This window comes from Oncorhynchus mykiss, chromosome 18 (genome assembly GCF_013265735.2).
Source record: "Oncorhynchus mykiss isolate Arlee chromosome 18, USDA_OmykA_1.1, whole genome shotgun sequence".
NCBI lineage: Eukaryota > Metazoa > Chordata > Actinopteri > Salmoniformes > Salmonidae > Oncorhynchus > Oncorhynchus mykiss.
Window position 1 is genome coordinate 45,778,270 of NC_048582.1, and position 14,123 is coordinate 45,792,392.

General features: G+C 44.7%; 1 protein-coding gene across 1 annotated transcript; it reads left to right on the forward strand.

The window, feature by feature from the left end:
- Positions 1-7,118: 7,118 nt before the first annotated feature.
- LOC110496370 (activity-dependent neuroprotector homeobox protein 2-like) lies at positions 7,119-13,891 on the forward strand. Its single transcript, XM_021572231.2, has 4 exons — positions 7,119-7,466; positions 8,906-9,027; positions 9,339-9,437; positions 9,822-13,891. The coding sequence occupies exons 2-4, from the start codon at positions 8,920-8,922 to the stop codon at positions 12,471-12,473; spliced, it is 2,859 nt and encodes a 952-aa protein (XP_021427906.2). The 5' UTR covers positions 7,119-7,466; positions 8,906-8,919; the 3' UTR covers positions 12,474-13,891.
- Positions 13,892-14,123: the final 232 nt, after the last annotated feature.

The window sequence follows — 14,123 nt, forward strand, 5'->3', positions numbered from 1 at the left end:
AGGGGTCAGGAGACACTGTGGCCCCATCCGAGGACACCCCCGGACAGGGCCAAACAGGAAGGATATAACCCCACCCACTTTGCCAAAGCACAGCCCCCACACCACTAGAGGGATATCTTCAACCACCAACTTACCATCCTGAGACAAGGCTGAGTATAGCCCACAAAGACCTCCGCCACGGCACAACCCAAGGGGGGGGGGGGGTCAGACAGGATGACCACATCAGTGAATCAACCCACTCAGGTGACGCACCCCCTCCAGGGACGGCATGAGAGAGCCCCAGTAAGCCAGTGACTCAGCCCCTGTAATAGGGTTAGAGGCAGAGAATCACAGTGGAAAGAGGGGAACCGGCCAGACAGAGACAGCAAGGGCGGTTCGTTGCTCCAGAGCCATTCCGTTCACCTTCCGACTCCTGGGCCAAACTACACTCAATCATATGACCCACTGAAGAGATGAGTCTTCAGTAAAGACTTAAAGGTTGAGACCGAGTTTACGTCTCTGACATGGGTAGGCAGACCGTTCCATAAAAATGGAGCTCTATAGGAGAAAGCCCTGCCTCCAGCTGTTTGCTTAGAAATTCTAGAGACAATTAGGAGGCCTGCGTCTTGTGACCGTAGCGTACGTGTAGGTATGTACGGCAAGACCAAATCAGAGAGATAGGTAGGAGCAAGCCCATGTAATAATGCTTTGTAGGTTAGCAGTAAAACCTTGAAATCAGCACTTGCTTTGACAGGAAGCCAGTGTAGAGAGGCTAGCACTGGAGTAATATGATCAAATGTTTTGGTTCTAGTCAGGATTCTAGCAGCCGTATTTAGCACTAACTGAAGTTTATTTAGTGCTTTATCCGGGTAGCCGGAAAGTAGAGCATTGCAGTAGTCTAACCTAGAAGTGACAAAAGCATGGATAAATTTTTCTGCATAATTTTTGGACAGAAAGTTTCTGATTTTTGCAATGTTACGTAGATGGAAAAAAGCTGTCCTTGAAATGGTCTTGATATGTTCTTCAAAAGAGAGATCAGGGTCCAGAGTAACGCCGAGGTCCTTCACAGTTTTATTTGAGACGACTGTACAACCATTAAGATTAATTTTCAGATTCAACAGAAGATCTCTTTGTTTCTTGGGACCTAGAACAAGCATCTCTGTTTTGTCCGAGTTTAAAAGTAGAAAGTTTGCAGCCATCCACTTCCTTATGTCTGAAACAGATGCTTCTAGCAAGGGCAATTTTGGGGCTTCACCATGTTTCATTGAAATGTACAGCTGTGTGTCATCCGCATAGCAGTGAAAGTTAACATTATGTTTTCGAATAACATCCCCAAGAGGTAAAATATATAGTGAAAACAATAGTGGTCCTAAAACGGAACCTTGAGGAACACCGACATTTACAGTTGATTTGTCAGAGGACAAACCATTCACAGAGACAAACTGATATCTTTCCGACAGATAAGATCTAAACCAGGCCAGAACTTGTCCGTGTAGACCAATTTGGGTTTCCAATCTCTCCAAAAGAATGTGGTGATCGATGGTATCAAAAGCAGCACTAAGGTCTAGGAGCACGAGGACAGATGCAGAGCCTCGGTCCGATGCCATTAAAATGTAATTTACCACCTTCACAAGTGCCGTCTCAGTGCTATGATGGGGTCTAAAACCAGACTGAAGCATTTCATATACATTGTTTGTCTTCAGGAAGGCAGTGAGTTGTTGCGCAACAGCCTTTTCTAAAATTTTTGAGAGGAATGGAAGATTCGATATAGGCCGATTGTTTTTTATATTTTCTGATTCAAGGCTTTATTACTGCCACTTTTAGTGAGTTTGGTACACATCCGGTGGATAGAGAGCCGTTTATTATGTTCAACATAGGAGGGCCAAGCACAGGAAGCAGCTCTTTCAGTAGTTTAGTTGGAATAGGGTCCAGTATGCAGCTTGAAGGTTTAGAGGCCATGATTATTTTCATCATTGTGTCAAGAGATATAGTACTAAAACACTTGAGCGTCTCTCTTGATCCTAGGTCCTGGCAGAGTTGTGCAGACTCAGGACAACTGAGCTTTGAAGGAATACGCAGATTTAAGGAGGAGTCCGTAATTTGCTTTCTAATAATCATAATCTTTTCCTCAAAGAAGTTCATGAATTTATCACTGCTAAAGTGAAAGTCATCCTCTCTTGAGGAATGCTGCTTTTTAGTTAGCTTTGCGACAGTATCAAAAAGGAAGTTCGGATTGTTCTTATTTTCCTCAATTAAGTTAGAAAAATAGGATGATCGAGCAGCAGTAAGGGCTCTTCGGTACTGCACAGTACTGTCTTTCCAAGCTAGTCGGAAGACTTCCAGTTTTGTGTGGCGCCATTTCTGTTCCAATTTTCTGGAAGCTTGCTTCAGAGCTCGGGTATTTTCTGTGTACCAGGGAGCTAGTTTCTTATGAGAAATGTTTTTAGTATTTAGGGGTGAAACTGCATCTAGGGTATTGCGCAAGGTTAAATTGAGTTCCTCAGTTAGGTGGTTAACTGATTTTTGTCCTCTGGCGTCCTTGGGTAGACAGAGGGAATCTGGAAGGACATCAAGGAATCTTTGTGTTGTCTGTGAATTTATAGCCCGACTTTTGATGATCCTTGGTTGGGGTCTGAGCAGATTATTTTTTGCGATTGCAAACGCAATAAAATGGTGGTCCGATAGTCCAGGATTATGAGGAAAAACATTAAGATCCACAACATTTATTCCATGGGACAAAACTAGGTCCAGCGTATGACTGTGACAGTGAGTGGGTCCAGAGACATGTTGGACAAAACCCACTGAGTCGATGATGGCTCCGAAAGCCTTTTGGAGTGGGTCTGTGGACTTTTCCATGTGAATATTAAAGTCACCAAAGATTAGAATATTATCTGCTATGACTACAAGGTCTGATAGGAATTCAGGGAACTCAGTGAGGAACGCTGTATATGGCCCAGGAGGCCTGTAAACAGTAGCTATAAAACAGTGATTGAGTAGGCTGCATAGATTTCATGACTAGAAGCTCAAAAGACGAAAACGTCATTTTTTTTTTTTGTAAATTGAAATTTGCTATCGTAAATGTTAGCAACACCTCCGCCTTTGCGGGATGCACGGGGGATATGGTCACTAGTGTAGCCAGGAGGTGAGGCCTCATTTAACACAGTAAATTCATCAGGCTTAAGCCATGTTTCAGTCAGGCCAATCACATCAAGATTATGATCAGTGATTAGTTCATTGACTATAATTGCCTTTGAAGTAAGGGATCTAACATTAAGTAGCCCTATTTGGAGATGTGAGGTATCATGATCTCTTTCAATAATGACAGGAATGGAGGTGGTCTTCATCCTAGTGAGATTGCTAAGGCGAACACCGCCATGTTTAGTTTTGCCCAACCTAGGTCGAGGCACAGACACGGTCTCAATGGTGATAGCTGAGCTGACTACACTGACTGTGAGAGCACCCCTCCAGCTAGGATGGAGTCCGTCACTCCTCAGCAGGTCAGGCTTGGTCCTGTTTGTGGGTGAGTCCCAGAAAGAGGGCCAATTATCTACAAATTCTATCTTTTGGGAGGGGCAGAAAACAGTTTTCAACCAGCGATTGAGTTGTGAGACTCTGCTGTAGAGCTCATCACTCCCCCTAACTGGGAGGGGGCCAGAGACAATTACTCGATGCCGACACATCTTTCTAGCTGATTTACACGCAGAAGCTATGTTGCGCTTGGTGATCTCTGACTGTTTCATCCTAACATCGTTGGTGTCGACGTGGATAACAATATCTCTATACTCTCTACACTCGCCAGTTTTAGCTTTAGCCAGCACCATCTTCAGATTAGCCTTAACGTCGGTAGCCCTGCTCCCCGGTAAACAGTGTATGATCGCTGGATGATTCGTTTTAAGTCTAATACTGCGGGTAATGGAGTCGCCAATGACTAGAGTTTTCAATTTGTCAGAGCTAATGGTGGGAAGCTTCGGCGTCTCAGACCCCGTAACGGGAGGAGTAGAGACCAGAGAAGACTCGGCCTCTGACTCCGACCCGCTGGGGTTTCATCCTTTCCTACACTGAAATTACCCTTGCCTAGCGATTGCGTCTGAAGCTGGGCTTGTAGCACAGCTATCCTCGCCATAAGGCGAGTACAGCGACTGCAATTAGAAGGCATCATGTTAATGTTACTACTTAGCTTCGGCTGTTGGAGGTCCTGACGAATCGTGTCCAGATAAAGCGTCCGGAGTGAAAAAGTTGAGGAAAAAAAAACAAAATTATAAACGGTAATTAAAAAGTAAAAACCGTAAATGTGTCAGGTAGCAAAACAGGTTGGCAACAAAACGCACAGCAACTCGAAAACAAGTCTGCAAGTTGTGACCGGAAATGACATATCATGGGATATCCCTACCGGCCAAACCCTCCCTAACCCGGACGACGCTAGGCCAATTGTGCGTCGCCCCACAGACCTGCCGGTCGTGGCCGGCTGAGACAGAGCCTGGGCGCGAACCCTCAGTTAAGAACAAATTCTTATTTATAATGACTGCCTACCCCGGCCAAACTTGGACGACGCTGGGCCAATTGTGCGCCACCCTATGGTACTCCCAATCACGGCCGGATGTGAAACAGCTTGGATTCAAACCAGGTACTGTAGTGACGCCTCTTGCACTGAGATACAGTGCCTTAGTCCGCTGCGCCACTCGGGTTTGATGCTGATCATGTGAAGCACATCTGCAAGTTGTGACCGGAAATGACATATCATGGGATATCCCTACCGGCCAAACCCTCCCTAACCCGGACGACGCTAGGCCAATTGTGCGTCGCCCCACAGACCTGCCGGTCGTGGCCGGCTGAGACAGAGCCTGGGCGCGAATCCTCAGTTAAGAACAAATTCTTATTTATAATGACTGCCTACCCCGGCCAAACTTGGACGACGCTGGGCCAAATGTGCGCCACCCTATGGTACTCCCAATCACGGCCGGATGTGAAACAGCTTGGATTCAAACCGGGAACTGTAGTGATGCCTCTTGCACTGAGATACAGTGCCTTAGTCCGCTGCGCCACTCGGGTTTGATGCTGATCATGTGAAGCACATCTGCAAGTTGTGACCGGAAATGACATATCATGGGATATCCCTACCGGCCAAACCCTCCCTAACCCGGACGACGCTAGGCCAATTGTGCGTCGCCCCACAGACCTGCCGGTCGTGGCCGGCTGAGACAGAGCCTGGGCGCGAACCCTCAGTTAAGAACAAATTCTTATTTATAATGACTGCCTACCCCGGCCAAACTTGGACGACGCTGGGCCAATTGTGCGCCACCCTATGGTACTCCCAATCACGGCCGGATGTGAAACAGCTTGGATTCAAACCAGGAACTGTAGTGACGCCTCTTGCACTGAGATACAGTGCCTTAGTCCGCTGCGCCACTCGGGTTTGATGCTGATCATGTGAAGCACATGCTCAAATGAAGGCTAGCCAGCTTCATCCTCACTGTTTTCAGTTTCCTTTTTGTGTTATTAAGATCCCTTGACCCACAACCTTATACACTTTTATAGTAATGCATGTCAACCATCATGTAAACTCCTATAAGTTGACCAGGCTATGTGTATGTTGTCCTGCAACACAAAACAAATGTCTGCTTCTGAAATGGCACCGTATACACTTCCTATATGGTGCAATATTTTTGACCAGGGCAAGTAGTGCCCTATATAGGGAATAGGGTGCCATTTCAGATGCAGTCAAGCAAATTATGACAGCTTAAGATCAAGACATAGGCCCAGATGACCTATTGACCCTGGTAGTAAATGCAACCCAGACACCAAATCCTCTGACAGGAAGATGAGCAAAACTTTGTGAATGCATTCTGCTACAGTACTTAGTTTGTCACTTCTGAAACAATGTACACCAGGGGTGTACACCTCCGCGGAGGGCATAGTGTCTGCACGTTTTAGTTCTTTCCTTTAAATTAAGACCTAGACAACCAGGTGAGGGGAGTTCCTCACCTGGTCATCAATCAAATACAAGGAAGAAGCGAAAACCCCCAGACACTCGGCCCACCGTGGAATGAGTTTGCCACAATGTACACTGTCATCTCGCTACCATGACTGGCCCCTTGTTCACATATGACGCATATTGAGTAATTTCACAGTCAACGCCATTGAGTATTGCTCTTGAAAATACATTTCCATCATGATGAATACAATAATACGTAAAGAATGCTGAGTTTTTCTTTGAGGAGATAACAGTAGCCTGTAACAATTTTGGGCTAGGTCAGCAATATTAGTGTTGGCCTCCAGGGGGCGATCACAGTTGGCCAGAAGTTATTTATTTTCAACTGAAGGTGGCGATGCAACTGTTGACAATAGAACCCTGACTATAGGACTGAAAGTTGAGGAAAGTCCAACTTTACGAAATGTATCAGCAACATGTTAACCAATTGGGTTGAATTGTTTGATTTGTGCAAATGAAAGGCATATGCGCAAAAATAGTTGATAAGGTTGTTTTAAGGGCCTTCAAGAGATGGTCGCCTAGTGACTGGTGAGTGACTACGGCATTAGGGCACCAAATCAAGACATTTACAAGCATATATGATGAACCATTTGTAAATCTGTGTTTATGTCTTGTTACCGAAGATAGTTTTACCGAATGCTGGTGATTGAATAGCTTTACATGGCGAGCCAAATTTCACTGGGGCTAGACCTTTGGATTTATTATTTTTTGCGTAACATTCAAAATATAACGATAAAAATTGTTATTCTTGATTTTTACCTTTGCAATACCAATGCAAATTTTTTTTTTGCCATTAATTCATTATCATAAAGATTGCTATGTACTCACGTTCTTACAAAAACATTTTCTTCAAATAATGGACTGGAAGAGTCGTCTACTATTGGCTGATGAACTGTGGCATGATATGACGTCAGCATACTCTCTTTGGCCCTCCCCTTTGCCTCAATTTCCGGACAGCCTATTGGTTGTTTTGAATTGTACCATGTGACTAGCTAGCTTTTTCCATAGCCTTCATTTTGTCTGTAGCCACTCCCACATCTCTTTAGTGCTCTTATATAAATGTTTATTAGCCCAATTAACTAATCAATTAAGTGTGAAATGGATTTAAATCTCTACGAACCTTCCAACTATGTTTGGAACATTCCTCAATTTAGTCCACGGCTAACTTCAATCTCATTGGTCACCTTCCGTATATGCTAATTAGGACCCAAACGTCATGTCCTGAACACAGCGCCATTTTTTTTTATATACTTCAGGAGGAGGGTGAAACAGCATAATACACCAATTATTTCACTTTAATGTAAATCATTTTTTCCTGAATTAACTTTGGCGGCTGCATGTTGTCTGGAGAGGTAAGTGGCAGAGCATTGTCCAGGTGGATTGATTGCGCACTTCCGTGACACCGAGACTGAAGCGCTTGCGGATTGGTGAAACTATCCAGATTGGGAAAAAAATACGCGACAGCCATCCTTTTATAACCGGAGACGCCAAAGCAAAGGTAATTTTATGTCATGTGAGCATCCTCAACAGTTCATCACAAATCTACACCTATTGTAGCCATTGTCAACAGTTGCGCAGATGCGCTGTCACAAATCAGCCAACCAGGCATGTGTGTATGCAGTTCAACCAATGATTTATCATTGCGTTCAACACAACTAGCTAGCATTTTAGCTAATGTGTTTTTATTCCCGCCAATGCGTACAATTCGATGGGTTTAGTTAGTTATCCGGTCCCCCGGCCGCTTTTGATTACAGTTGATTGCACAGACGTCCCATTCGAATGGTAGTTGCCCTTTCAACTTCCATGGTAGTTTCTGTGCCTACCTAAATGGTGACCACGGGTAACTGCGAATCAGGATTTAATTCCGAAGAGAGAGTCTGGAAAACGTCTACCACATCCAGGGAAAGCACCAGGAACACAAATGATCAACTCCCGAGTCAGGGAAGCAAGTAACTTTCGTTAGCCAGCTAGTGATGAAAAAAAGCAATACTGGACCTTTTGTACACACAAAATACACACAAAATACTTGAATGAGGATCCATTACAGATTTTTAGAACTGATGTTCAGAGTCATTTTTTTAGTGGTCAGAAATGTACATGTATGTTTTTGAAAGTAACATTTGACTGCCAGTTGCGTATCCGTGTGACAATGTCCAAATTGGTTCACGCCAAAAAGTATTTTAAGTATGAGGCAGGTAACTTTTTTTTATCGCGGTTTAGTGAAATTACTATGAACCTTATTCAAAATGTAATAGCGAGAATAAAAGGAATTTGTGTTTTTCAATTGAAATGCCAGATTATGATTACCGAAGTAACTAAATAATAACAATTATTTTCTTGTCAATTTGGGAATCATTCGACCTTTTTATATTAACATGCATTGTAATGTCACACCAGATGACACATTCAAGGCACCAATACATGAAATTGTATATAAACTAAACATTTAAGGTGGCCGTTGTTTAGACATTATTTTTTCACCTTTGTTTTGGCCGTATGGCAACTACCCAATTGTTCATGTTATCTTGCAGTGTGTTTTGATTTGGAGAGTAGCTATATTAGCTAAAGGATGATGCTGGGTGAGTGTAGCTATATTAGCTAAAGGATGATGCTGGGTGAGTGTAACGTTATCTAGCTTCATGAATGCATTTACAATTCTTAAGATGATGTCACTAGGTTATATGGGCCATAAACACATGAATCCATAGGCTACATTCATGGGTAGTGTATTTTCATTTAGGCCTATCCATGTTAACAATTTGAAATGGACCCAGGTTGTTATACTAACCATGTCCCCAGGCTTATTGTTATGGTACTTTTATGCACAGTTTACACAAATGGCTAATAGGCTAACAGATCTGGGATAACTGAGTTAATAAGTCTAAAGTGTACTGTAGGTTATATTACCTGGCCTAACAAGATGCCTCTCTCTTTTAGGAAGCTGAGGAACAATGTATCAAGTCCCTGTTGGAAACTTGGAAAACATCAGAAAAACAAGGAGAAAAGTTAAACATATTTTGAGTGACTTTGGACTGGAGAATTGTAAAGTCCTTCTGGAAGTAGGTATTTCTTGTGCAATTTTTACGTTTAAAACTATCAGATCAGTGTAGCAACTATTGTTTGTCGGCTAGATGAATGCCTAATTATTGCCATTTTACCCATTGTTTAGAGTCATGATTGTACTTTTCCCATAACTTTTAAAGACTGTGTCCCATGTGGCACCTTGTTCCCTATGGGCTATATAGAAGTGTACTATAAAGGGGATAAGATGCCATTTGGGATGCATGACAGTGAATGATCAGAGATCATTGATCAGTGTTGTTTTCTTCCTGTGATACTTAGCTGTATGTTGTCTGTCACCATCTTCCAGGAGCTGAAGAAGGAAAAAAATTCGGATTCTGATGAGGTGTTCCAGGAGACCGAGTGGGTGGACTTCAGTGAGCCCTTTCCAGGCAAGAGAAAGAAAAAGGTACAATAGCACCTGGAAAGATTAGCTAGTCTGATGGGGATGTCAACAAACCAAGCAAGTGTTTAATTTGAAACAGAATAGTTTATAATTCAACTGATTGATTAAATGTGCCAATATTTCTGGGGTCTGTCAAAATGAATAGCTGTGTGTGTGTGTTTAATTTTTTTTTTTCTAAATACATGTTGATTCAGTTCTTACTGAATCAACTGAAATGGATGCCTATTCCCCAAATTCCCACCCTATCCCCATAGGGCTCTGACAAAAGTGGTGCACTATGTAGGGCACACCCTTTCAGACAAAAAAAACGAACATTCATTCCTTAGAGTGAGGTAAATAATCTTATTTTGCTAATCACTCTTGTTGACTGTGCATTTTCTTCCCCAGTGGCCATACCGCACACGGCTGTTGTGCTGCACCCTCTGTAAGTACTCTACACGGAACTGGTACTCCTACAAGAGTCATCTGCAGCGGAACCATGAGTATGAGAGGAAACTGTGTGTCCTGGCTCCCTGCCAGATCTGCCCCTTTGTCGCCCACCCCCGAGTCCTCAAGAAGCACCTCCTCCTCTTCCATGGCTCTCCGAACATGGACCAGGATGCAGAGTCTCTGCATTCAACTACCAAGAAAGGGGACCGGTTTAAGTGTCGTAAGTGCCGATATGTGGACTCAAACCTGTTCTCAATGAAGAAGCACGTCCTGCTTAACCACCTGGAGAAGCTGTGGCACCACTTCTCAGGACGGATACCAGACACTAAGTTCCCCCATACAGCCTCCAGGCAGTTCTGTAAGGTGTGTAAGATGGCCATCGAAAGCACGGAGCACATGCTGCACCATATCCTGTCCTCTCCCACTCACCAGTGGGCCTGCGCTCAGATAAGGACCTGGATCTTAGAGAACACTCAGTACACCAAGCCTTCAAATTACCAAACACTGGCCCCTAAAAACCAGCTGCCACAGGTATCCAGTCCTGAGCAGCTGGCCGGGGCCAAACAGAGCTTCCTCCCCCCACAGTCTTCAACCCTGGTTCATATGGCCGGTGCTAATGCTAAAGGCCTCCTCCAGCCTGGTGCTACTGTCAACCTGCAGAGTGCTATGCCACAGGGGGCCATCTCAGCCACCATGCCCATCGGCCAGACCATGGTCAGACTGCCCTCTGGCACCTCGCTACCTGGTGCTCCTCACAACCAGGTGCCTTTCATAGGGGTCCAAGGTCAGCAGCAGCCCCAGCAGGTCTTCCTGCCCCCGAGGGTGCAGATCAGCATTCCAGGGATGTCCCAGTCCCTCATGATGACTCAGCGCCTCCCCCTGAACCATGGGACCCCCCAGAGTACCATTCTCCAGAGCACCCCTCAGGGCACCATGCTGACCTCCCAGTCCCTCCTCAGCCACCTCATCCCCACAGGCAACAAGGTCAACGGCATGCCCACCTACACCTTCGCAACACCAATGGGCATGCCCGGCCAGACGAGCAACGTCCAGCTGATGAGCAAGGCTCCTCAACCCATCAAACCAGCAGGTAACCCCGCTCTCAACGCCAAAGCCAAGAAGTGGATCACCTGTCCCATCTGTAATGAACTGCTCCCCTCCAATGTCTATGAGGCTCACCAGCAGGCTGCCCACAAGGCCCAGCCCAGAACAGCCAAGCAGCAGGGCCTGGCTGCCCGTGCTCCCTTCCTCAGGAAGATGCCTGACAAGACAGTCAAGTGTTTGAAGTGTAAGATCCTCCTGTCTGAGAAGGGCCTCTTTGAACACCTGCTGCACGGGCTCAACTGTCTCTACTGTCCTGGGATGTTCTACTCCATCCAACAACTGGTTGAACACACAAACACACAACACAACCCCACACAGAAGGCCAACTGTGACTTCATGAGGCGGGAGTATAGACTGTACACAGACGACAGCGGTAACCTTCTGTTCCCCTACTTTGACATTAACACCACGGCCCCCAAAGAAATCCTAGGAGACGCAGAACTGAAATTAGCTCTGGTCACGAACTCCCTGGACCTGATCTTCCTCAAGATGCAACCTGGTGGTAAACAGGAAGTGTGTCGGAACCCCAGTAAAACGATGCAGACCGACTGCCCCTTCTGTGAAGAGAAGTGTGTCACACTGGAGAACTACCGGGCCCATCTGAGTGGGAAGCACTGCATTGCGCCCACTGTCCATGCCATCCTCAAGACCTCAGCATTCAAATGCATCTACTGCAACGGCGTTTACACAGGCAAGACCACGCAGAAAGCTATAATCATCCATCTACAGCGGTGCCGCCGTGCACCCAAGACCCCTACAGATGCAGACAGTCTCCAGTCCACCCCCACCAACGGACGCCAGCAGCAGGTCATGGCCTTTAACCAGATGATCCAGGTGCCAGGTCGGTACTCTACCCAGCTCCCTCCCGTCCCCATGGCAGCGAAGCCCTCCGTCCCCATCCCCCACTCCTCCGAGTCACCTGCTGAGCTGCAGAGCAAGCTGAGGCTGGAGGCAGCCTTCAGGGAGGCCATGGAGGCCAACAAGAAAGAGAGGGATGCGCGGGCAGCCTTCCGCAAGCAACGAGAGAAGGAGAAACGAGAGCAGGCACCCCTGACTGACCCCTCTATTCAGCTAGCCCTGGACCCCAGTGGGATGGAGAAACGCCCCTCTGAGGAGCGGAAAGACTTCCTCACAAGATACTTTCACACCAAGCCGTATCCCACAAAGAAGGAGTCTGAGGAGCTCTCCAAGAGACTGTGGCTGACCCGGACTGAGGTGTCCACTCTGTTTGGAATGAAGCGCACCAAGTGCATGAAGGCGATCCAGAGGAACAGCCCTACCATCTTCATGGGCTTCAACATGACTGAGCTGAAGAAACTTAAGCACGACCTCATCATCCCAGATGTGGAACCTGAGAAGATGGCTGAAGTGGAACCAGAACAGGCAGGTTCTCCAGAAGTGGAACCAGCAGAACCAGAAATGTCTCTTCCAGAAGAAGATCCTTTAGAACCACATCAGGATGTTCCAGAGATGGATCCTTTAGAACCAGAGCCGGTGGCTGTCTGAGTTGTCACTTCAGAGTACATGTACAGTGTATATAGATCCCTTTACCTGGCTGACTGCAGCAGATTGCAGTGCCCTGAAATGTATACTTTTATATTGATGTTGAGCTGCCTGCTAGTGTTGTCAAGATTAAATGTCAACTTAATTTGAGGTGTTTACTTATTATTCTCCTTTTCGTAGAACTGTAATTCAAATGTTGACATTCTCACAGGCTACATGTTAGAACAAACCTCTGTATAAGTGTAAAAAAATATATATAAAGCCAGGAATTTATTAGTTCAACGAAGGGTATTGATTCTGAGTGACACTCCGTTTTCAGGGGTTGGTTCCGAGAGCTGTGTTACATACAACCAACACATGGTTAAATCCACCATTTTATTTCTAGGGGGCATCGTTTAGAGATGTTTTTCAGCCCATTGACCATGATTCAGTTTGAAGGATATTTTACTTGCTGCTTGTTTTGAAATACGGTCTTAACTGTTAAAGCTATAAAGTACACCTGTATTATGGAATACTCATACTATACAAACTGGGATAATTGATTACTGACTTTTTAAGCAACTAAACTATTAACTCTCCTGTTCAAAACTTAATGGACAGTATGTGTAAATGTTTATCAGAATACCTTTTTTCTGTTAGTGATGTCATTTTGTATGATAGTTACTGGCCACCGTTCTCAATAGAAACTCAAATCTATTATGTGTTTATGAGTCCATTGACCAGATGAGACTGAGTATAATCATAACTGTAAGATTCTGTCTAGCTTTTTCTTTTCAGAATGTGTATCAACAGCTGTGCTATTCTTTCCCTTTATTGAAACTACGTAATGGATCGTAATGAGTACGCTCAGATACTGCATTTTTCCATAGCCTCCATCACTTTCAACTTTGCTTTCCTCACCCTTGTTAATTTGCTGTTTTGTCCACTCACTTTGTTGAATGTTAATATTTTTGGATAACAGAATACCTCACCTGGTGTTTTTACCATTTTCACATGTTAATTAATCTATGGCAAGGATGTCAAACTCACTCCATGGAGGGCTTAGACTAGAGTCTGCTGTTTTTTTTAATTTTCAATTAGGGCCTAGACAACCAGGTGAGGGGGGCTCCTTACTAATTAGTGACTTTAATTCATCAGTCGAGTACAAGGTGGAGCGAAAACCTGCATACACTTGGCCCTCCTTGGAAGAAGTTTGACTAGTGTGCTATGAGTTTGTTCTTTTTTTGTCTTTGTTTCTACTACTTCCTGTCTCATTTGCAATTGATTGTTAGGTGTATGTACTGTATACCTGTTGGGTTTTCTATGTTTTCAGTCCTTGAGAAGCAAAAAATGTATTTAGTCTTGAAGGTTTGAGCCTGCTGATGCATTGTGGCAGAATTGTGCAGAATAAAAACTTTTTCCAATAAATACATATTTTACTTCTGCAACGTATTTCTTATGAATGGCTGTCCATCTGAGAAAGTTGGTCTCTATCAAAAGTGGGATATTCTAAAATCAAATAATGGCTAGCATTTATTTATATCTGTAGAAACAGAATTAGGATCTCTATCTGTGTAGCAATTAACTGTCTGACAAGTACAAAGGATAATTTAACCAAGATACACCACAGCCCGTCATAGTGGGCAGAACAAGCAGGGAGCTGGACAGAGCCAA

What these genes read in the sequence shown, in the direction of transcription:
- LOC110496370 (XM_021572231.2), top strand. Translation starts at nt 8,920, where the DNA reads ATGTATCAAGTCCCTGTTGGAAACTTGGAAAACATCAGAAAAACAAGG. An exon ending in ATTGTAAAGTCCTTCTGGAA is followed by an intron (nt 9,028 to 9,338) that starts GTAGGTATTTCT and finishes ACCATCTTCCAG; the next exon opens with GAGCTGAAGAAGGAAAAAAA. An exon ending in CAGGCAAGAGAAAGAAAAAG is followed by an intron (nt 9,438 to 9,821) that starts GTACAATAGCAC and finishes TTTCTTCCCCAG; the next exon opens with TGGCCATACCGCACACGGCT.